The 24,448-nt window shown below is 55.6% G+C and overlaps 1 protein-coding gene across 1 annotated transcript in view; it reads right to left on the bottom strand.

Moving 5' to 3' along the window:
• Window positions 1-24,178, bottom strand: part of RPH3A (rabphilin 3A) — a 57,741-nt gene extending 33,563 nt beyond the window's left edge. The window contains 3 exon segments of the mRNA XM_062182288.1: window positions 9,949-10,095; window positions 19,555-19,566; window positions 24,108-24,178. Coding sequence (XP_062038272.1) covers window positions 9,949-10,095; window positions 19,555-19,566; window positions 24,108-24,178 — 230 coding nt within the window.
• Between the last annotated feature and the right edge of the window lie 270 nt (window positions 24,179-24,448).

The raw sequence follows: 24,448 nt of genomic DNA, 5'->3' as shown, positions 1-24,448 counted from the left end.
CTCCTCCTCTAGGCACAATCGGATGACCTCCAAGTGCAGTCTCAACTCTGACCTTGCTGCCATCCAAATAGAGGCAGACAAGTATTTCACAGAGCACCTACTGTGTGTCACACAGACAGTGAGGACACAATGGTGGACAAGCAGATGAGGTCTGGACCTGGCATTTTAGGGAGGGACTTGGATGTCATGTCAATCATCCCACAGACCATCCAAGTCACACTGACAGAAAGTTCCCTGGAAAACAAGGACAGGCAGCCACGAGAACTCAGCACAGAGGGACAGCAACAGTCAGGATGGATGCCCAGAGGAAGGGAGGGGACAGGAGACAGGCTTGGCCTGGCTGGTGGGCTGGAGGTCGGGAGACGAGGTTGGAGGGCTGGCAGCGGCCGCTCCTGGTGGGATCTAGGTTCTGGGGCGGGGGGGAGGGAGCTGTAGCTAGAGAGCTTCAGCTTCTCCCGTATGGCAATGACAGAGATATGAGCAGGGGGACTTTCAGATGCTGTGGCCGCTCAGAGAGAATGAGACAGGCTCTGAGCTTGCTTTGCCCTTGGAGCTGCACTAGGTCTTTTGAAACCACAGGATTGCCCCAAATGGGGCTGCACTCGGTGGTGGTAAAGAGCTTACACTGAGGACCAGGAGACACCCTGCTGCCAGGGGTCATCCCCTGCCTCCGTCCCCCGCTGCTGTTGTAAGAGGTCACTGTGGCCTCAGTGGCCCAAGCCAAGGTGAAGCCATCAGAAGTCTGACCCCGGCTTCCCTGGGCTACAGTCAAGGTGTTGGCCGGGCTGCACGCCTCCCGGGGCCTCAGGGGAGAATCTATGCCCTGCCATTCCAGCTCCTAGAAGTCGCCCAATTCTTTGACGCAAAGCCCCTTTCTCCATGTTCAAGGTCACCAGTGTGGCAGTTTCCAGTCTCTGTGTGACGCTGACCCTCATGCCTCCCTCTTGTAAGGACACCGGTGATGACACTGGGTAACCCGGGTAAGATCCTTATTCCCATCTGCAAGGTCCCTTACCCCACGGAAGGTCACCTGCTCACAGGTTCCCGACACTGGCATTTGGGTACCTTGCAGGGCCGTCATTCTGCCAGCCACACCACATTCCTGCCCCATCGGCCAGCCAGGTTCTTCCTGCCCCGATCCATCCCTCTGCTCCAGAGCAAGGTTCGGCCTGTTCCTCCCTGCCTGGCTGCGGATGTCAGACAAGCCACACTTTGGATTCTGGGAGGTCCCAGTCACCTTCTCCACACGCTCACATTCAACCCTGAGAAAATGTACAGCTCCCACACATAGCCAAAATGCACATTTACACCTGCCTCCACACACCTGCCCCCCCACAACCTGCTCCACACACACACACCTGCCTCCACACACACACCTGCTCCACACACATACCTGCCCCCACACACACCTGCCTCCACACACATACCTGCCTCCACACACACACCTGTCCACACACACACCTGCTCCCCACACACACCTGCCCCCCCCACAACCTGCTCCACACACACACCTGCCTCCACACACACACCTGCCCCCCCACAACCTGCCTCCACACACACACACCTGCTCCACATACATACCTGCCCCCCACACACACCTGCCCCCCAACAACCTGCTCCACACACACACCTGCTCCCCACACACACCTGCTCCACACACACACCTGCTCCATACACACACCTGCTCCACACACATACCTGCCCCCCACACACACCTGCCTCTATACACATACACACCTGCTCCCCACACACACCTGCCCCCCCACAACCTGCTCCACACACACACCTGCCTCCACACACACACCTGCCCCCCCACACCTGCCCCCCCACCTGCCTCCACACACACACCTGCCTCCACACACACACCTGTCTCCACACACATACCTGCCCCCCACACACACCTGCCCCCCAACAACCTGCTCCACACACACACCTGCTCCCCACACACACCTGCTCCACACACACACCTGCTCCACACACATACCTGCCCCCCACACACACCTGCTCCCCACACACACACCTGCTTCTCTCCACATACACACCTCCTCCACACACACACCTCCTCCACACACATACCTGCCTCTACACACACACCTGCTTCTCTCCACACACACACCTCCTCCACACACATACCTGCCTCTACACACACACCTCCTCCACACACACACCTCCTCCACACACACACCTGCTTCCATACACACACCTGCTTCTCTCCACACAACCTGCCTCTACACACACCTGTCTCCACACACACACCTCCTCCACACACACACCTCCTCCACACACACACCTGCTTCCATACACACACCTGCTTCTCTCCACACACACACACCTGTCTCCACACACACACACACCTGCCTCTACACACACACACACCTGCTCCACACACACCTGCCTCTCCACACACACACCTGCCCCCCCACACCTGATTCTCTCCACACACACACCTCCTCCACACACACACCTGCCTCCACACACACACCTCCTCCACACACACCTCCTCCACACACACACCTCCTCCACACATACACCTGTCTCCACACACACCTCCTCCACACACACCTGCCTCCACACACACACCTGTCTCCACACATACACCTGCCTCCACACACACACCTGCCCCCCAACAACCTGCTCCACACACACACACCTGCTCCACACACACACACCTGCTCCACACACATACCTGCCCTCCCCACACACCTGCCTCCACACACACACCTGCCCCCCCACCAGCCTCCACACACACACCTGCTTCTCTCCACACACACACCTGTCCACACACACACCTCCTCCACACACACACCTGTCCACACACACACCTGCAGAGACACAGGAGGCTGTCATTGCACAGTACGTGGGTCCCTGCCCTGGAGCAAGCTTGCCTGGCTCCGTCTCTGGCTTTGCCACGCTTCCCAGCTCTGTCGCTCTTTCTGAACCTCAGTTTCTCCTCTAAAAGAGAGAAAACAAGGCCCTCCCCACCTGGGGTTGCTGGAGATAAAATAGGGCCGTGTTTGTAAAATGCTGAGAACATAGTCATTACCCATAATGGTTCCTGCTAATTCTGTCTTCTGCAAGTTCGTGGCTTTTATAACTGTCTGTGCTCACGTTTTGTTTTGTTTTCAGTGTAACCTGGTCTCTGTCTCTGCCTGTGAAATCTGGCTTTCTAAACTTCTCAAGAGGCTGTGGAGACTAGAAAGTAAAGAACTCACATGCCCACTCACACACACACACACACACACACATGGATGGCACGTGCCCTGTAGATGCGTGCACATGTCCACAGGCATACCTGTACAGGTACCGTGTTCATGTGAACCTTGAGCACACGCACGAATGCTCAGAACCTACATGCAAGAACACACCTCCCCAGGCCTGCCTGGACACTCTGCTCCTGCTGAAGTGCCAGCTCCATCCATTGCCTTCTGGAGATACAGGCCAAAGCCAAGTGCAGGCCTGAGAGCTGCTGCTTTGGGGAGCTCAGGCTCCCTCCGGGCCCCCAGACTGGCCTGGGACACATGCAGGTGCCTGCTGCTAGGGTTGCTGCAATGGCCTGAGCGGCAGACAGCTGCACCAGGAGAGGGGCTCAGGTGGCGCTGCAGAGCCTGGGAAGACACCCGCCTGCCAGGGTGTGAGCCAGGGTGCGAGGGGTCTGAGCCAGCGAGGGAGATGGCTAAAAGCCGGGGTTCCACTGACGGGTGGGATGGAGCCAGAGCAGCTCCTTTAGAAGAAGCAGTAGAGCGATGATCATGCGGTTCTTAAAGATGCAGCACAGTGGGAAGGTGGGTACCACGCTGCCTGTCTGTCTCTCTGTCTCTCTGTCTCTGTCTCTGTCTCTCTCTCTCTCTCACACACACACACTCCAGCATCATGCCACACTCTCCTTACTTCACCCTAATTGCCAGATGAGAGAATATGACTACTGAGTTTATTAAACTTGGCACTTTCTGAAGTCAAGATCGGACCATCTGCTGCAGAGAGAAATGACTGCTTTAAGCGGGCATCAGCCTGAGGCTGCAGGGCTGGGGTCTCTCAGGAATCCGTCCTGAAATGACTAAGTGGCTCTGTCACAAAGCGGGCAGGTGTGTGCATCTCGGACCCATTAATTCTAGCTGTTGTTGGTGACTGTCACCATGTGGGGAACCATCCTTTCTAATCTCTGTCTCCTTGTAGACTGGGGAGTGGGTGTCCTGCCTGGGCCTGGGCACTGTCGGGGGCATCACCTTGGCTCAGAGTCAGAGGTGTGGGAGCCGAGGGAGAGAGATGGCGAGAGAGCTCAGCTGGACTGGCGTGGTCAGGACCGGGCAAGGTGCTGTGTCATTGTAAACCCAGCCATGGTCATGGTCATGGTCATAGTCATTGCTCTGAGCGCTTCCCAGGCTAAACACTTTACAAGCATTGTTCTTAAGCCATCAACAGCCTGTGAGAGCAGTGCTGATATGCGGTCCTGGTTGACAGATGGGGAAACCAAGGCACACAGAGGGGAAGCCACTTGCTCACGTGCACACAGCCCTCGGATGCAGGAGATGGGAGTGGAGGTCAGGACTAGCTGGTCAGACGCTGGGAGAACGAAATCTGTTTCACTTCAGCGTTTGCAGCTGGGGCTCTGTACAACCCCTCTGCTGAGAGAAGGCGGTGGTGAGGTCTGCAGGGGACAAAGGAGCTGTGGTGGAGAGGAACAGAAGAAGCCCTGAGATGGACTCAGCCTGAGTGAACCCCCCGAGATCCCCTGAGTGTCACCGACTGCTCCAAAGGCCAGAGATGCAAGGCACAGGGCGGCCCCACCACAAAGTGTGTCTGTCCCCAAATGCAAACAGCGCTGAGGTTGGAAAAGCTCGGGCTGGAGGACCTCAGACACCACCCAGTGCACCCGCCCCCAGATGAGGCCCGGGAGGCTGGGAGCTGAGCGAGTCGCTGAGAGGCATGGCCTGTGGGGTTCACGGTGCGTTCAGTGTGTATTATTCATGGGACCCAGCTCTGTGCTCCCTTTTAGGGAAGGCCCTGGGCTAATGCAGGAATTCAGAAAACTTCTATTTTCCTCTCATACAAGCAAATTCCATAAAGCAATAAGGCTGGGTCGATCAGAAAGCTCTGGTCCACTCCCTGGGGAATCTTAGGCACCACTTAGTAGTTCTTAAATTTGGGGGTTTAGAGCCCCCCTAAGCCTACAAACATTTCGTGCATTTTTAAATGGCTGCAGCAGGAGGCCCCCAGCCCCCCGATCCCACCCACAGAATCTCTAGAGCTCCGGTTCCTTTGGAAAGCAGGAACTGTGCCTGCTGCTGTCAGCGTGTCAAGCCCTGCCCTAGTCAGATGTCACACGTTCTAAGCATTGAGACTTCTGCCTCTATCTGTACTTTGGAAAAATTCTGAGCCAAAAAATGGGGGTGGAGGCACCCAGATGGGGAGGTCACGGGAATGCAGCAGATCTCCCCACGTCCCTCGAACCTCCTCCTCCATTGTGGCACGTGGACGCTAAGGTTTATGAACAATCCTATTTACTGGTTTTGAGCCCATCGTTTGGGGATGCTGACCTCAGACAGAAGCCACCCAGCAGCCAGTCCCATTGCAGTCAGAGAATGGGAGCAGGGGCCTGTGAGGGGCTCTGGACAGAAAGAAATAGAATAAAGACCCAGAGGGACGTGGCGGTGGAGGGGAAGGCAAGCAGTTTCCAGGCAGACTTAAGTCCAGACTTCTCACACTGGAACCGTCCCGGGGACACCCTCTGTGTGTCTTTACAACTCACACAGCTCAGGAGATTCACCCAGCAGCCATGTTTGTATATGGCGCCTCTGGCCACAGCTGATTGAATGAGAGGTAGGTACCCAGGGTGAGATGGGCCAATCAGAGCTCCTTCCCTGAGACTTTGGAGTTAGGACCAGGAAGAGCTCTGAAAACTGGGCTTTATTTCCTAACATGTGTGATGAGAAGCAGGCTGGGTTCCTGTGCTTGGATTCCTTGAACTTGTATTAAAACCTTCTTGCTTAATGTGCAAGAGTCTCCAAAGATGACGGCCAGTCATGCCCATGCCATTCTTCCCACAGGAGATGGGCATCTGCCTCCCCTCCCCAACAGAATGTGGTGGGAGTGATGCCCAGCCAGTTCTAGACCCGGCTGTAAAGAGACCTGGCATCTTCTACCTTTGTTCCCCTGGGATCTGGCTGCCACATAAAGGGGTCAGCCAGATCAGACCACCGAATTGTAAAGGATTACGGTCAGAGAGAAGGGTCTCCTGGTCACCTGGAGGGCACAGACACAGGACCTTCCAGCCCAGCCCACCATCCGCTGGGTGAGTGACCCCAGCCAACACCCAGTGAGCAGAAAACCTGTCCAGCAGAGCCCTGTCTGAATTCTAAACCCACAGGGCCATGGTAAATACACTGATGTTGCTTTAAGTCACTAGCTTTGGGTGGTTTGTTCTGGAGCACAAGAGAATTGAAACAAACAACCCGGTTTCCTTTCTTGCAAGCAAGTTGTTTAATAAAGTCTGTAGCAGTCGGGCACGTAGGATAAACTCTGAGCTCCCATCAAGGGCACAATGGAGCTGTTTAACAAGTTTTTCTTCTGCCCATCATCTCTCCCCGCTGGGAGGCTGAAGCAGCAGGGCTGGGTTGTGAATGGGGAGTGAAGGTTTAGACTCCACCTGGGCACTGAACCCAGCAAAGCTAGCCCCAGGGAGGCAGTGCCTCCTGGCACGCCCAAGGGCTTTTCTCCCTGGAACTCTCGGAGCCACAGCAGCCTGGAGGCCAGATGCAGCAGCTGTGCAGTGCGTGTAGACAGGCTAATAGAAGCGGAAGAGAATCACTGGGCCGGCACACAGGGCATTCCCAACCTCCAGCTCCCAGAGTGTCCCCTCCAAACCTGAGCCATTACAATGACCAAGTTCTGCAGGATCTGGGAACCTGGGGACAGGCCTTTGGGAAAGACACCACACAGTTACAAGCATGGTTCCAAGGGTCAGCCAGACCAGAGAGTGCACCTTGCCCTTGGGACCTTGGGCAAGTGACCTAAGCACTCCAAGACTCAGTTTCCTTCCCTCTAAACCACAGAAAGTGCTCAAATCCATTATGGCGCGCGTTCATCATGTTGGTGAACAATGCTTTCCTACCTCTCCCTGATGGCTGCCGCTCAGGTAAGTAGAAAGGAAAGTTCATCATCACCAAGCTCGAGTCTGGATCCCAAAGGCAACACGGAGACGCCTTCAACTTTCACATCGTTGGAAGGAGCCCGCTTGCTTGGGGAGGCACAGCCAATGAGAAGGGGGGCCTCCATCACGTTCCCCCAGGCACAGTGGAGGCTGAGCAGGAAGGATCGTGCGAGTTGCACTGACCCATCTGATGGGTGGGGAACGGAGACCCCAAAGGACCACCCCCCAAGAGCCTGCGGTTATGTGACAGGAGCCCCCGCAGACCCTGGTTCTCGGTCTTGTCCTCGGGCTGATGTTTCCCTCTGCTTTCATCTCTCTCTGCTCTGAGGCCCTCCCAGGGAAGCGCGGGAGGAACAGGAATTGGGGCAGGTTCCAGCGTAGCCGACACAAATAGCATCAGGTTTGCCTTTGGCGATGCTGCCGGCGAGGGTGGCTGCCGGAGGTGCGCTGGGGAGCAGCCACAGCAAGAACCTCCCGTCACTGGCCTTGTGCTTCTGGGAACTCAGGCAGAAGTCACAGGACGTCACCCAGGATCTGGTCCAGGCTTCTCACACCCCACCCCACCCTCAGGAAAAGCCAGGAGCTGCTGGAATCCCAGGGTTTGCCAGGCAGGAATTTTGGAGCACAATTCTGGAAGAGGGGATGAGCTTGCTTGCTGGCTTACAACCTCGCTGTTAGACACTCACCATCACTAACGAGCGTGCGCTCCGGGCCAGGCACCAGAGTCATCCTCTGCATTGGATACACACTGGGACTCTGGGCCAATGTTAGTCCCATTTTGCAGATGGGGAGATGGAGGCACAAGGAGGTGTTGGAGTCAGGGTCTCTCAGGCAGTCAATGTCAGAGCTGGGATCAGAACCCAGGACCGTCTGACTTCAGGACCCCAGCTCTGAGCCACTAGACTCTGTCCCCAGTCAGCATGTTCGTAAGGGGAGGACAAGGCAAAGACCCCCACCTGTCCTACTCTGCAACATTCAAACAGAGCTGCTCGATCCACAGGGATTCCCTCACCTTTACTCCCAGGGGCAGCCAGGCAACCGTGTTTGCAATCACAGCCTAGGCCTCTGGCCACAGCTGATTGCACGAGGCAGAGCCCCTGCTATAAGCCAGGCTCTCAGAACACTGCCCCACCCCCACCCCCCAGAACCTGGATCCCGGACAACCTCTTGGCAACAGGCGATACAGAAAGAAATCAAGGCCCAGGGAAGCGTCAGGTGCCGATGCTCACCCACTGCTTCCTCAGAGACTTTGCCGTCTCCCCACTATGTTCCAGGCTCCAACAGCCATGAGCGAAGCCACTCAGGAAGCTCACGTTGGCTTCCTGGGCAGAGCCTTAAGCACAGTCATGTTCCATGTGATGTCAGCTGGTGGCGGGCGCTGTTGAGGGTTCAGGCTCCCAGCCTCGCCCTGTAGCATGCACAGTCCTCCTCCTTCACAGCTGAGGCCTGTGGTTGTGAGGTGAACACACACACATACACACACACACAGAGGTATGTGCACACGCACGTGTCCCTCCAGCCTGGAGAATCATCTGCTCCTGAAATACGTTTTTAGAAAGCAAAATGGAAACCCCAATAACCTACAAGCGAGCCCCTCACGTCCACGCCTTTGGCGGCCTCCCGAGGAAGCCGAGGCAGAGGCCAGCATGAACCCAACATGGCGGGAGTCCGTCACTGGTCTTTGCTTCTCTCATCTCCCCGGCCTGCCCTAGTGAGATCATCTGCGGTCTGCAATCACAGGTGTCCACTTCCGGTATCTCCGTAACCCTGCTTTCCACCCCAGAAGATCATTAACCCCCCCGGCTAAGGGCTCGTGGAGAGAGGTCGGGGCACCCACTGGCCACATCAGTTGTAAGCTGCCGGCAGTGGCTGCCCCTGGCAGACGGGCCTGGGAGAGGCTGGGAGAGACCAGCACCACAGCATTGCCCCCCACCCACTTCCCTCTGGAGGTCCAGCTCTGGGAGCCACAGCCCGGCCTTTCTGCACCCACAGTTTGCACCCATGCCTTGAGCTCACCCCCACTCACCCTCTCCTCTCTGGACTTCGTCTCCCTCTCTGACAGGCACCTCCTTCGGGCCACCTACACGGCACTCCCTCTCTCCGCATGTGTGCCTGCTTGCAACCTGACGCACAGGGCCCACGCCTCTCTAATGAAACTGCTCCTCTCCCTCGAGCGATGCCCCTCTGCCTGCCTCGGGATCCCTCCCTTCCCTTCTCCCATTTAATCCCCCCGGCTAGGACCGGAGCCCCAGGCCTCCCTACACTCTGCTTCCCCCAGTCTGCAGGTGGGCACACACAGGCTCAGGGAGGCACAGCTGAGGGCCCAGGGTCCACAGAGGCCACGTGGGGACCCCTGGGGTAGCCTCTGCCACCTCACTAACGCACCAGCTGCCTCCTCCAGGACGCATTTCTCCAAGTTCTCTTCTCCTGCTCATCTCAAGCAAACTCACTCTCACAGGTTTCTCTGCCACACTCTCTCCCTCTCCCCTAACCTCGCCTAGCACTGGCCAGGACTTACCTCCATGCGGCTGACACCGGCTGACATCGCACACTCAGCCCCACACACATACACTCCAGTGACGACTCCTAGTCCCCATCACAAGCTCTCTTCCCCCCACCCCCAGCCCACTCTCTCCTCCCAGCTCGCCCCCCTCCATGCTACAGGTGTCCTGTGTGTGCCAGGCGGGGAGGCCTGATGGGTCACAAATGCCCAACCCCAGAGGGAGCCTGGCCCCGCCCCAGCCCTCCTGCCCTCCTGCCTCAGGGGCCCCCGGATGGGGACTGGGTGAGTCGGGGCTCACCCGATCCGCTCCTGCTCCATCTCCTCCATTTTCTCGGCTCGTGCGATCACCCTGTTGATGATTTCCTTCTCCTCGTCCGTCAGCTCTTCCTGCTTCCTCTGCCTGTCATGCTGACCGCTGGGGTGGACGGACCAGCCTGCCTGGAGCCTGAAAGGCAAGGGGGAAGGCGTGAGGCTGCACGCGAGACCCAGCAGGCAGCATGGAGGAGTGGTTAGGCCCGTAGCCCCTGGGATCTAGTGAGCCGCAGTGCCCCTGAGGCTGGGAGACTGAACCCAAGGACCACAGCTTTCAGCACGCCGGTCTGCTCCTCTGCACGACGGGACACACGCGCCTCCCTTCCAGGGCTCTGAGGGGTTTGCATTTACTGCGTGCTTGGCGCATGGAAGGCAGTCCGCAAGGGACATTTGCAGGAAACTTGTGGAACCCGGAGGGTGGTGGCCTCAGGAAGATTCCAGAACAGCAGATGGTTGGAGGCTTTGGGTCCCAGGTCAACCCCAGCAGCTGCCTAGGGCTATAAAATTTCTTGATTTGGCACAAATCTCTGAACTCCCAGCTTCAGAGACTCCGGGAACATCCTCAGTTCTACCAGGGGAACCGGTGCCATTCATTTCTTTAAGAAGCAAACACTGAAACCACACCTACGGGTGCCCGTGTCTGTCACCTGCTATGTCCTCTCAGGGTCTGCTACCTCATGACCCCTCACACAGCACCCACTATGTGCCCACTTCCCTCACATCCCTCACACAGCACCCACTGTGCACCCACTTTCCTCATGATCCCTCACACAGCACCCACTGTGCACCACTGCACCTCATGAACCTCACACAGTGCCCACTGTGCACCCACTTCCCTCACACAGTGCCCACTGTGTGCCCACTTCCCTCACGACCCTCACACAGCACCCACTGTGCACCCACTGCGCCTCACAACCCCTCACACAATGCCCACTGTGTGCCCACTTCCCTCATGACCCCTCACACAGCACCCACCATGTTTTCTCACATCCTCCCTCCAGGGCAGGGACAATCGTTTTTGTCCCTGTTCCTGGTCAGAGGCTGGGGCACAGAGAATTAAGCCACTTGCCCAAGAGGCCACACTGGGGACAGACACAGATGGGCCCAGGCTAGGCAGGCTGCAGCTTCAGCCTCCAGGGAGTGGGGAGAAGGGAGTGTCCACGGCGCTGGCCCTGGGCCCAGGCTCAGAGGTACAGCAGTGCCCTTGTCACTAGGACCAGGGCCTGCCCCAGGCTGGGTGAGCGCTGCAAGGAGTCTCGTCCCCTCGAGAGAAAACTCCACGCCGAGTCCTCAGGAGCCAGCACCCGTTCCCCTCCAGCCTCTGTCCCTGCTCTCCAGTCCCACCGGCAGCAAGAAGCTGTTGGGAATTAAAAGCCATGTTCCCTCTTTCTCCTCCTTGCCATCCTAGCTGGTTTGTCCTGAAGACCAGGGAAGGAGGGCAGTGAGAGGACAGAGAAGCAGAGGCCCCAGGGCCAGTCTTGCTGCAAACAAAGCCTGGCAGGACACCCCTTCCTCTGGGGGGCAGCCACGGAGCAGGTGCCTCTGGGAGGACAGGTGCAAACCATGCCCAGACCTCCAGCTCTAACCCTTCAGGGGCATCTCAGGGACAGAACAGAACCCGGGACTCGGTGCACGGGACGGGGGCATGACACTGGGGCTACGCTGGGCGCCACTGAATGCCACGCTTTAAACAGTGGACCTGGTGGTGTTGACCTTCACCTTCAGAAAAATAAAGCCCAGTCCTGCGTGTTCTGCAAAGTCCTAAATGGCCTTTTAAAAATTCATTATTTATTCCCATTTGAGAGACAGAGAGAGATCTTCCGTCCGCTGTTTCCCAAAGCCCTACAATGGCCAGGTCTGGGCCAGGAGCCAGGAGCGAGGAGCCAGGCACCTCACTCTGGGGCTCCCACATGGGTGGCAGGGTCCCAAGGTCTTGAGCCACCCCCTGCTGCCTCCCAGGTGCACATTATCAGGAAAGTGCAATCAGTGAACTGGGGCTCAGCCCCAGGCACTCTGGTACGGGATGCGAGCATTTTAACCTCTAGGCCAAACACCCACCCCAGCAAGAGGGATGCTAAAGTCTACTCATCCCTGCGACTCCTGGGGGAGACTGAGGCGATGCAAGCTCCTTGGTCTAGGGAGGGGGACGGGAGAGCTCCCCGAGAATTCTCAGGGATCCTGGCATGGCTGAAGGGCCCTCTGTTTGCCAGGGCCCCCCTGGGACAGCCCTAATAGTCATGTGATCAGGAAAATTTGCACTGTCTTCTTGATCTTGAAGTGAGGCTCCCTAAGCTATGAAAGGTCCAGAGTCCACCGCTGAGACCTCGAGGCTGACCTGGGGGTCGGGGAAGGGAGGGGAGGAGACTGGGCGTGGCAGAAGGAACGGTCTCTGCCACGGCCTGGAGTCGAGGAGGTGGGGAGCTGCCAGGGGCCGACCAGGAGCCTGGAGTGGCGGCCAGACCACAGGACGGTCCCTGGGGACCCTGCCTCCTGGTGTTGCATCCTCCCTGTGTGGGCCCCTCCCACCACTCCTGGGTGCCCCGCTGTGGTTCCAAGGCCAAGTCATGAGTGACATCGCAGCCTCCTCCTTGGTCTCAGGTCACTGGCTGTGAGGGAAGCCACGCCATGGGAACACTCGTGTTCCTGCTGAGAGGCCACAGCCAGCGCCCAGCCCTGTAGGTGGATCCTCCACGAGGTGACTGCCACCCCCGGGGACGCGGCTGCAGCTGCCATTCCTGTACCACTTCCTGGTCACAGAGTGAGGGTGACCACGGATTCTGCCATTTGAACCCTGAGACGATCTGTTCCGTAGCATCCGAGGCTGGGGAGCCCACTCCAGCTGGAGAGAGCGCCAGGCCGGCCTGAGACCCCACCCGCATGGCCTGCATCCACTGTGGCTGAAGCACCTGACCTTACCACTCCGGGCCCCTGCCTCGGGCTCGCACCAGGCTGGGCCGCGTTCTCATCCGGAAGCCGGACGGGGGCGGACCCAGCGTCCAAGCCAGCATGGGCTGCCCGGAGAAGCCATCTCCTGGCAGCTCGAGGACGAGGGCCCTGGCTTTTTACTGGGCAGAGGCCGCTCCAAGCCCTGGAGGCTGCCCGCAGTTCCTACCACTTCATCCTTGGGGAGTCGGCAAGGACACCCTGGAGCGCCTGTCTCCTGAGGCAGAACCCTGCTCACCACCGTGCAGCCATGGGGGGACGCGTCCACACCTGGGCTGTGTTCTGCAGGCCACAGCGGTGCCCAGGGGACCCCCAGCGATCATCCGGAAGTCTGCCAGGGCGCCCCCCGCGTGTGTCCTTCCAACCTGCTGAACACACTGAGGACGGGGCCTCACTCTCTCATGCAGAGTCTCTGCCTCCATTGGAACAATTTCCCCTACAGCCTGATCTTTCTTGCCAGTACTTTCAGGAGACATGCCGCATGCCTGCCCAGTGAGGCCCACCTGCCCCCCTCCCCCAGAACCTAACCCAGCCACCCCTGCGGGCTCCTGGGGTTTTCCTTGGAGGAGTATAAGTCAACGGCCTCTCTTCCTCCTGTCACCTTTTCCAAGCAGCTGTGTGACCAAAACTGAACACAGTGAGATTCTGGGCCTGGGGTCCCTGTAGACCTTCCAAGGATGTAATCCTACTTTGGGTATGGGCGTGAACAGCCACAGGACTGGAGCCATGCTTCCACCCCACCCCTACCCAACTGGCCACGCCTCCACTCCATCCCCACCCAACTGGCCATGCCTCCACCCCATCCCCACCCAACTGGCCACGCCTCCACCCCATCCCTACTCAACTGGCCACGCCTCCACTCCATCCCCACCCAACTGGCCATGCCTCCACCCCATCCCCACCCAACTGGCCATGCCTCCACCCTATCCCCATCCAAGTGGCCACGCCTCCACTCCATCCCCACCCAGCTGGTGAGCACGGGAAACACCTGCTGCTGAGCATGCCAGGCCCCAGAGGCCTGAGCTGACCGGGTCCCTGAGAAGCCCCGCCCAGGATCCCTCCTCTGTCTGCAGACGGCAGAAGGTGGCGGAGGCTGCTGGCATCTCTCCAGACCCTGCCCTCACCCTCGGCTCCACAACACGCACACGGCTGACAAACAGCTCATCCAGCGCTGGAAAATGTCACCAACTGGTCTCAGTGGGAACCCGCAAGCCTCCTGTGGATTTTCACTTTTTAATTCCAAAAGCAAACAGAGGGAAATGAGATGGGCTTTTCAAAGCAACGCCTCTGCTCTCAGGGGACAGAACAGGCTGGGGAGCAAGCAGGGCGTGGGGGCCTTGGGATGAGACAGCGGCAAGGCAGCTCCACGTCCTTCCGACCAGGGCTGGAATCTTGTTAAAGGGCAGCGCTGCTGTGCTTGGACCAGTTCTCGAGGGCTGTGCCCAACCCAGAGAACACGCAGAGGGCCTAGAGTGGGCAGCCCTCCCCGACTCGGCAGAGCTGGTGAACCCCTGGAATGCTGGGCTGGCACGGGTTGGCGGTGGAGCCAGGGTGTGCACCACTCTGAACGTCAGTCTCTCCATCTGTCGGGCGGGAAGGGTAGCAGGACGGCTGCCACACAGCCGCGGGCGGGCAGAAGCGTGGAAATATGTGCAGAGAGCGCCTGGCATGCTGCAGCTCTGAACTTTTGGGACCATTTTCTTTTTTTTTTTTTTTTTTTTTTTTTTTTTAATTTTTGACAGGCAGAGTGGACAGTAGAGGGAGACAGAGAGAAAGGTCTTCCTTATTGCCGTTGGTTCACCCTCCAATGGCCCTCACGGTAGGCACGCTGTGGCCGGCGCACCACGCTGTTCCAATGGCAGGAGCCAGGTGCTTCTCCTGGTCTCCCATGGGGTGCAGGGCCCAAGCACTTGGGCCATCCTCCACTGCACTCCCTGGCCACAGCAGAGAGCTGGACTGGAAGAGGGGCAACCGGGACAGGATCGGTGCCCCGACCAGGACTAGAACCCGGTGTGCTGGTGCCGCAAGGCGGAGGATTAGCCTAGTGAGCCACGGCGCCGGCTGCTGGGACCATTTTCTGTATCTACTCTGATGCCCAAGCGTTGTAGTGAGGGATGAAAGAGTCAGGTTAACAAACGGAAGAGCCACTGTGGGGTGGCCAGCACAGAGGCACACCAAGCAGCCAGATGGGGCTCTGGGATTCCGAGAGGTGGAGTTGTCCATCCTGGCTCTCACTGAGTAGCTGGGTAAACCAGGTGGCTGCCGGCAGTGCACAGCCTTGGAGACACCCCCCTGGGTTCCTCTGAAGACCCCCCGGCCAACCTCCGGGGCGCACAGGGCATGGGCCTTGGGGTCACACAGCCTGGATTCCTCTCCTGGCTCTGCCCGGGCCTGGTTGTGTGAGCTCACGCACCAGCTCCTCAGTGTCCCAGAGCCGCGTTGTGCTCAGCTCTGACCCCACAGGGTCCCTCTGAGGATTCATTAGATCACACACATAAAGCGCTTAGCCTTGATCCTTGAACTTGGGAAATGCTCAGAAAAGGATTAACATGCATCCTTCCTTCTGGTTTCTCCTTTCTCGGCGTCTTCCTCTTCCTCCTACTTAATGTGGTGTGGAGGGACACGTGGGTGGGAAGAGGCCCTGACAGCGCTGTGCAGCGGGCACTGGTTTCCCATGACTGACAGTGCATGAATGGAGTGCTCTCCTGGGGAGAAGTGGGGAGGAGACAGTGACCCTGGGGAGGGAGGGGGCCAAACAGAATTTTTTAAATGTACAACCCAGGTCCCTGGTTGGTGTTTCAGGAATCTCTGGACATCTGCGACCCCCCCTCCCCGCAACACTCCCAATTCAATTCCCCGCCCACCTGCACAAACACGAGTGTGGCTGACATTAACTGTTCACAGTGGGGAGGGAGGGAGACAGAGAGAAACTGGGGGCTTCCAGGCAGCCCAGCCTGACTTTAAGAGGCAGGAGGCCTGCACTAATTCTTCCTGCAGCTCCCAGATGCCGTCTTTCAGCCTGGAAACACCGAACCCAGACTCAGAGCCTATTGGGACCTTGGGGCCCGGCAGGGAAACACGACACTTGCCCTTTGGCATGGTGCAGACCGGCGTTCCGGTCCTGGCACTGCACGCCTTGGGGAAGACCCCTTCGTGTCTCTGAACACCGATGTCATCATCTGTCAAGTGGAGCTTGGGGTGTTTACATCACACCCTCTCAGTGAACTGCCCAAAAACGTATGTGGTAGGCCGCCACATATGTCACCCTTCTCCTTAGTAGATCGAGGCTCAGAGAGGTGAATCGCTTGCCTGTGTGTGGTTGCACAGCTTTCAAGGAACAAAGCCAACTCCCAGAGAGAAGAAAAACTGTGCTATGGGCCACCACCAGGCTACTCTGCCTTTTCTGGTCCAGCGTCGCCTCTCTCCCAAGCCACCGCCAGCTGCCCCAGGCCCAACAAATCCCCCGCCATAGAACCTTTCAACAGCTGAGACCAGACATCTCGTTTCTGGAGAAAGTTTATTTTGAGGACCAGAGTGGGCTGTGTAAAGTATTGAGGTATCAAAAGCTCCACCTTGACTTAAAATGCTGGTGGTGTGCGTGGTGGGGGTGGGCACAGAAGAGAGATGGAGCGAGCGGGGCTCGCTAGGGCTTGTCTGTGGCAGACAGTGTGGCACCACACCTGTGCTCACGATGAACCTGCAGAGCTGCCTCTGGGGGAGAGGGTGGGAACACTGCTGGGGAGGGGGAGTTGTTTGTGTCCCCCCTACCCAAAATCAACCTTTTGAGAAGGCATTTTACCGGCTGTCCTAGAACCAAAACACCTGGAGTGGGAAGAGAGCGCACAGACCACGTGCAGACACTGGGCTGAACCCATCAACGCATGGGGCAGCACAGTGGGTGACCTACGACGCAGCGCAGTGCTGCCCAGACGTCAGCCTGCCCAAGAGGCCCTTGGAGGACCGGCTGAAACACAATCCCCGGGCCCCCTCTGCAGAAATCTGGATTTAGGATGTTTGGGGGCAAGGGCTCGACAACTTTCCAGAAAATGCACCCCAGGTGCTGCTGCTGCTGCCTCTCTGGGGACCGCCCTTGAGGGAGCACAGATGCAGAGAATTCAACCCCAAGGGGGTGCCCTTCATACTGTGCTCACGGAGGGCTGCTCGGAAAAGCCACCAAAACGTTAGGCATTGGGGCTGGCACTGTGGCGTAGTGGGTAAAGCCACCACCTGCAGTGCCAGCATCCCATATGGGTGCTGGTTCAAGACCCGGCTACTCCACTTCCAATGCAGCTCTCTGCTATGGCCTGGGAAAGCAGAGGCCCCTGCACCCATATGGGAGACCCGGAAGAAGTTCCTGGCTCCTGGCTTCGGATGGGTGCAGCTCTGGCCATTGAGGCCAATTGGGGAGTGAACCAGCGGATAGAAGACCTCTCTTTCTCTCTCTCTATCTCTCTCTCTCTCTCCCTCCCTCCCTTCCTCCCTCCCTCCCTCCCTCCCTGTCTCTGTAACTCTGACTTCCAAATAAATAAATAAATAAATCTTTAATAAAAAAAAAGTTATGCCCATCTGCTGTAACTCCAGTGACCCATGGCTGAAACCAGTCTTTTTGAAAATCTTCAAATTCATTTACATGTAGGATGCAAATTTATGTATGCATAGGATGTTCTTTTTGGTGGGTTCAGTTTCTGGTGAAAATAGTGAAAAGTTAGAAACAACCCAGGTGTCCATCCAGAGGGGATGGCTACATAATTGTTGCTTTAAGATGTTCTGTGATGTAGCAAAAACTAATAGTGCAGTATCTACCATGGCAATGAAAGATGTGAAGCTTGTTGGACTCCTTGTGTCGCTTTATGGTTTAGTATCATTCGAAATGACACTTGTAGAAAGTTCACCACCATCTTTTTAAACTATTTCAGACAGTCCCAGTTGCACTCCTACCTGTGCTAAATACTTAGCTTTTGAATTCCAAGAAAGAGTTTTGCAGGATGCTGCTCCCCTGCCTGCGACTCCCCTGTCTCTCTTCCACCTGACGCCAGGTACACCTCACGTCCAGGAAGCTCTCCCATCAAGACTCCAAAATCTGGGCTAGGCAGCTCTCCATGCTCCCACAGACCCCAGTGACCCCATAATTGTAGATCCTCGTACACTAGAGTTTATTTGTTGGCAGCTGACTCTTTATTTGTTTGTAGACCCCACTACACCTACTCTTGTACCTTGGCTGTGTTTGGTATACAGCAGGTACTTGGGGAGCATTTGTTAGCACAGGAAATGTGGAAGGGGGGGAGGGGGAAGAGGCAGGAGAAGGAGGGAGGTCTTGCATCCTACATTTCAACCTTCAGCACTCGGGTTCGCCTAAGAGTCTTAAGACCTAGGAGCCACGCATTTCCTTCTTGTTATGGTCATGTTTATAATCTGATGGTTCCTCAACTTCTCTCCTTGGCATGTCTGAGTAATATACACATGGTTTTATAAAGAGAGATCCTTCCTGACCAGGGTCCTAGCCACCCCTAACAGAGATGGTTGGGTATTCCGACGGTATTTAGGAAGTCGGCTTGCTCAAAGCTCAATCGACAGATGGAGAAACTGAAGTGCAGAGCAGGGAGAAGGATTTCCCTGCGTCACCTGCTTAAGCATTATATATATATAAAAAAAACCTTTAGGAGTTATGGGCCTGGTGATATAGTTATTTGGGCCCCCAAAAATCTGAATTACGCCAAGTGCTGTCTATGCAAACCCACAGGTAAGGCCAGGTGACTCCCACGTCATCCAACATTCTCTGAGGCTTCACGGTTTGCAGAGCCTCCCTCTGCATCTCGTTTGCTCCTGCCACTGCCTGTGGAGGAGTGCAAGGCCACAGAGAGGCCCAGAGCCCCGTGGGAGGCAGGGTGATGCTGACTGCCCACGGCTTGGGGTGAGAGTACGGGCGGCTCCTGGGTATCTGAGCAGGCCGATTGCTCAGGCACCCGAGCCGGCATCCAATCTGTCATGCGTATTTAGGAAATGCAGCCAATTAAAAACACGAAAGTCATGAGCAGACCTCTGGGTCGAAGGAATGGGGGTGAGCTCGGAGCAGGCGCCGAGAAGGCCGTGAGCTCCGCTCTGGTCGCCGTCAGCGTCCGTGGATCAGGGCGGTCACTGGAGGGGTCTAACTGCGGCAGGGACCGGGACTCGGAGCCATCGGTGGCCGAGCAGAAGTCCCAGAGGTCACTGCGAGAATCAACGGGCCTCCCAAGGGGCGGCTCCACCCTTTCAAACTCAAACTTGGGTTTATGAAAAATTTCCTACGTCTTTCCCCTGGAGCGGGGTGTGTGTTTCTTAGTAAGCGTGGCTTTCTTCCCCCAATATGTAAAGTTCACTAATCCCTTTCTTAACCTTCTGTCTTTAGAGATAAGTCGTCTTGATCAGAAAAGAGAGAAGAAATTCATTTTGTAGAAAAACAAACGTCAGAAAATATTCACTTTAAAACTGCCACAGTTTTTAAGTTCGGCTGCTATAGTAAATTACTGGGCATTCTCAATACTTGAATATGGAACATGTGCACAGGGAAAAGAAATAACATTGCACTTTGTAAGCACTGTATCTAAGTGGAAAATGCAATGTCTTAAATAAACCTGTATTTAACATTGGCACCATAAAAAAAAATACTCACTGTTCTTTATCACTGAAGGACAGCAAAGAGGAGAGAAAGGAAAAAATGCATACAGTTAGGTAAGAAATTTCATAACAACACCAACAGCGGAGGCAGCAACCACATGGTTGGATTAGTATGACCTACTTCCGTGGCTTTCAGCCATAATCAGGTCATTAGCACATCTACAGCAGGGCTGCTTCTATATAGGGTTACAAAGTCTACAACGTTGATTAAATTGACCAGTTTAGCTTAATTAACCAAACAGATCACCTATGCATTTGAGTAATGTTTTTGGAAACGGAGGAGAAATCACTTAATGATGGCATGGCCGCCATCATTCTTGGTTTCTGTTATGTCCGATGCTGGGAGAGAAGCACCACGCTGGGCAGATTCCTGAGCCCCGAGAAGTTAAACCTTCCCAGGTTGGGAAGCAAGCACTCTCGCTCTCGGAACGGGGACTTGCATCTCCGTTGAATGGGCACACAGCAACAGACAGGCGGTCCCTCTGTGCAGCTCCCATTTCTGACCTTCTCTGTCCACAGACTGGAGCCCACACCTGCCGGCGGCCAGTGTTCTCACATGGTCCCAGCATGGAAAGCCAAGCAAGGAGGTGTGTCCGTATCTGCTCGTTTCCAACACAACCATTAAACTGAAGGAGGCTGAGAGAGGAAAACATTTGAGGCCGGCGCCGTGGCTCAACAGGCTAATCCTCCACCTTGTGGCGCTGGCACACCGGGTTCTAGTCCCAGTCGGGGTGCGGGATTCTATCCCGGTTGCCCCTCTTCCAGGCCAGCTCTCTGCTATGGTCCGGGAAGGCAGTGGAGGATGGCCCAAGTGCTTGGGCCCTGCACCCGCATGGGAGACCAGGAGAAGCATCTGGCTCCTGGCTTTGGATCAGCGAGATGCACCGGCTGCAGCGGCCATTGGAGAGTGAACCAACGGCAAAAAGGAAGACCTTTCTCTCTGTCTCTCTCTCTCACTATCCACTCTGCCTGCCAAAAAAAAAAAAAAAAAAAAAGACATTTGAACATCACGAAGGCAGCGAGTGTATCTGGCTGGCCAGCAGTTAATTAAGAACTCGAGTCCTTCATTTACTGGAGACAGACATGAGAAGTGTATGCCTTGGCACGGCCCCGCTGCCCCAGACTGGGTAGCATGTGTGATGAGTGTGATTCGCCTATTAGCATTTATTGGGAAATAATTTTTAATCTCGGAAGAAAATGCTGTAGCAACCAGGCCAGCTGGATCCACGCTGAGTGCCGGGGAGGTTCCACAGAAGCCCAGGAGCGCTGTGATGAAACTTCGTCCAGACTGTTGGAATAATTCTAATTTAATTGTAAGCCAAATTGTTTGGCTTCATGTCAACTAAAGTAAACTCTGATGGATGGAATTTTAATTAGCTGACATTTCTTAAATAAAATAAATATTTTACCCCATTCACCCTGCAGACAACTGTTTATCTTACAGAGACACACTTTTTGGCTGATGGAATATTCTCTGAAAATAAGTTTGGCTCCAAGAAGACATCATGAGTAGGGCTTGAGAAATGGGGATTTCCTATTAAGAAGAAAACAAACCGGGGCCAGTGCTGTGGCACAGGGGGTGAAGCCTGTTTATGATGCTGGGAACCCAAGTTGGGGAGCCGGTTTGAGTCCCACTGCTCTGCTTCTGATCCAGCTTCCTGCTAATGTGCCTGGGAAGGCAGCAGATGGCCCAAGTATTTTCAGCCTCTAAAACTGTGGGCTAAATAAATCTCTTTTCAAGTAAAGCTTTCAGCTATTTTGTCACAGCACTGGAAAATGACTAAAACAGCTAAGTTCGTACCTCCTTGGCAGTGATGGTCTTATGGGTATACATTTACACTTAAAACGGTCAAGTTGTACTTTAAATCTCTTTAAAGGTATACTGTAGAAAGGACATGAAAGATATCTTGGGGTTGGCGCGGTGGCATAGTGGGTTAATGACCTGGCCTAAAGCACCGGCATCCCATATGGGCGCTGGTTCCAGACCCGGCTGCTCCGCTTCCTGTCCAGCTCTCTGCTGCGGCCTGGGAAAGCAGTGGAAGATGGCCCAGGTCCTTAGGCCCCTGCACCCATGTGGGAGATCTGGAAGAAGCTCCTGGCTCCTGGCTTTGGATTGGCACAGCTCCGGCCGTTGCAGCCATCTGGGGAGTGAACCATTGGATGGAAGACCTCTCTCTCTCTCTCTCTCTCTCTCTCTCTCTCTGTGTGTGTAACTCTGACTTCCAAATAAATAAATAAATCTTAAAAAAAGAAAGATCTTTATAAGGCAAATTGTAAAGAGAGAAAGGAAACTAAATTCAGAACAGGGAGCCGGGAGCAGTAACCAACGCAAATTCACACTGGGTCCCAGGGGCCGACAGGAAGCTAAGTCTGAGGACACGCACGTGGGAGACCAGCGTGGAGCTTCTGGCTCCTGGTTTCAGCCTGGCCCAGCCTTGGCTGTTGGTGGCATTTGGTGTCTAAACCAGTGGATGAAAGACTCTCTCTCTCTCTCTCACTCTCTCTCTCTCTCTCTCCCCCACCCCACCCCTCTGTTACTATGTCTTTCCAATAGATCTGAAAAAAATTTTAAATAAATGTTGAAAAGGGAAAACAAAGAAAGACAAGATCCTGAACCCTATAACTTTTCTTTTTTCAAAAAGAGTTCATGGAAAATACCTCTCATGAACAAACTATACATGGATTTAAATTTTTTGGACTAAAAAAGACCTTATCTTTTAATTCTGTTTTCTGTGGACTTTTTGAAGTATCCTTATAATATTTTCATTATTTCTCACTTCTCTGTCTTTTGCTTTTTTTGGTAAATATTGAAGCTTGTGGGATAATTTGAATGTGGTACTTTGTATATTGCCTATGTAATAACTAATATTGGAAAAGAAGGAAGTAAGTATACAATCCAGGTAGTTAATAGAGGTAACAGAACGAGTCCACGAAAGTGGGAAAGGTTGATCCAATGCAGATAAGAACGAAATAATGAAATAGTGAATGACAGAGTAATATCGAGTGATGACCAAAACGACATCCCGTTCAATCTTCTTGCCAACCTTGGGATTACTTCAAGGAGGAAGTCTCAGTCTGGTGCTAATCCATCGCTAACACCTGTCTGTCACCTGCGATGCTCACTTTTCAACAAGTGGAACAGGGGCTGGGCCTGTGCCTCTGCCAGCCACGTGAGCTCTGCTCCACTTCTGATCCAGGTCCCCCTACTGCACTTGGGAAAGCAGGAGAAGATGGCTGGGGGACTTGGGCTCCTGCACCCCTGTGGGAGACCTGGGTGGAGTTCCTGGCTCCTGGCTTCACACTGGCCCAGCCCTGGCTGCTGTGGCCATCTGGGGGCATGAACCAGTGGACAGGAGATCTTTCTTTCTCTGCCTCTCCCTCCGTGTCACTCTGCCTTTCAAATAAATAAAATAAAACTTTAAAAGAAAAAAAGAGGCTGGTGCTGCAGCTCACTAGGCTAATCCTCTGCCTGCGGCGCCGGCACACCGGGTTCTAGTCCCGGTCGGGGCGCTGGATTCTGTCCCGGTTGCTCCTTTTCCTGTCCAGCTCTCTGCTGTGGCCCAGGGAGTGCAGTCGAGGATGGCCCAAATGCTTGGGTCCTGCACCTGCATGGGAGACCAGGAGAACCACCTGACTCCCGGCTTCATTTCAGCGCAGCACACTGGCCGTGGTGGCCATTTGGGGGGGGGGTGTTTAAATGACCACGTCCCGGGACATTCTGCTCTCTGGTCATAGAGGATCTTCATCAGAAATCCTTCCACAATCAGGAGCAAATCTCGTCCCCTGCCGCTTATCCCTTCCAATACAGTGAGCACGTTCTCCGTCACTCCGTCACTCTGAAGCGGGCTGCAGAGCTCTGGCTGGCACAGAAGCCACAGAAGGCAGAGTAAGGAGACTGAGAGGTCGTTGGTTCCATGGAAACCAACAGGGATGAGTGGGGACTTAAATGTCCCACGTAGGTTAGGTGCTGGAGACACAACAGGGAATGGTGGGGCCTGTGGAAAACTGCAAGGAGATCAGCAGTTGGTCAAGCTCCTGCTGCCCTGCTGGCATGGTAAAACCGGGGTCCCACGGTGTTAGTTTTTGAGAGATGCCATAAATCTGGCCTTTCGTGCGAACTCTCCTAGGCCTCACGTCATAACTCCATTTCTGCAGCTCGCGTCCTGCCTGTGTGTAACCTCTGGGTTTGTCTGGCTTCCTTGTCTGATTGATGCTGCCAACGGAGGCCCAATGAGAGGGAGCAGTCTGCCTGTGGCCAGAGCAAATCCGCTGGAGCCCAGAGCCGGAGCCTGGGTGTGGCTCTCACGCCCGGGCCTTCGTGTTCCCCAAGACCCCCTGCTGTCTGGGGCATGGAGAATCGGATCTTCTTATTCCAAACTTGCAAAGCAGTGAGGCCAGGCCGAGCCTGCGTGGCACAGCCTGCAGTGGCTCCTTCTCTCCCACCACAGGGGAGGAAACTCCACTGCTCTCCTCGCTGCCCCTCCCCTCATTCTTGCAAGTGTGGAACCGTCAGGACCCCACTGGCCCAACACAGGCACCGGGACTTACTTGGATGGAAGGGGCCGGTCACTGGGGCACATCCAACGGCTGGAGCTGTTGCTGACCACGGTGTCGGTCATGGTGGCTGAGTCCTGTGGCCCTGCAAAACAGCAACCCAGAGAGGCCGTCACCTCGGCATGTGGTCACCTGTCACTTCTCAGGTCCCTACTGCAGGCCATGTGCACAGGGGACACAGAGAAGAAAGTAAACCCCTTGCAGCCTATCCATGTTCCAGTGAGGAACCCCGGGCTCTGCCAGAAGCCATGGCTGTCCAGTGGCAGGAAGTGGATGAGAGCCGAGAGCGCCTCCCTTAAAGCCAGGGTCTTCCCACTCACGGCTGCCACAGGGCC

Source organism: Lepus europaeus, chromosome 23 (assembly GCF_033115175.1).
Source record: "Lepus europaeus isolate LE1 chromosome 23, mLepTim1.pri, whole genome shotgun sequence".
NCBI classification, from domain to species: domain Eukaryota; kingdom Metazoa; phylum Chordata; class Mammalia; order Lagomorpha; family Leporidae; genus Lepus; species Lepus europaeus.
This window is presented reverse-complemented; position numbering and strand designations above follow the sequence as displayed.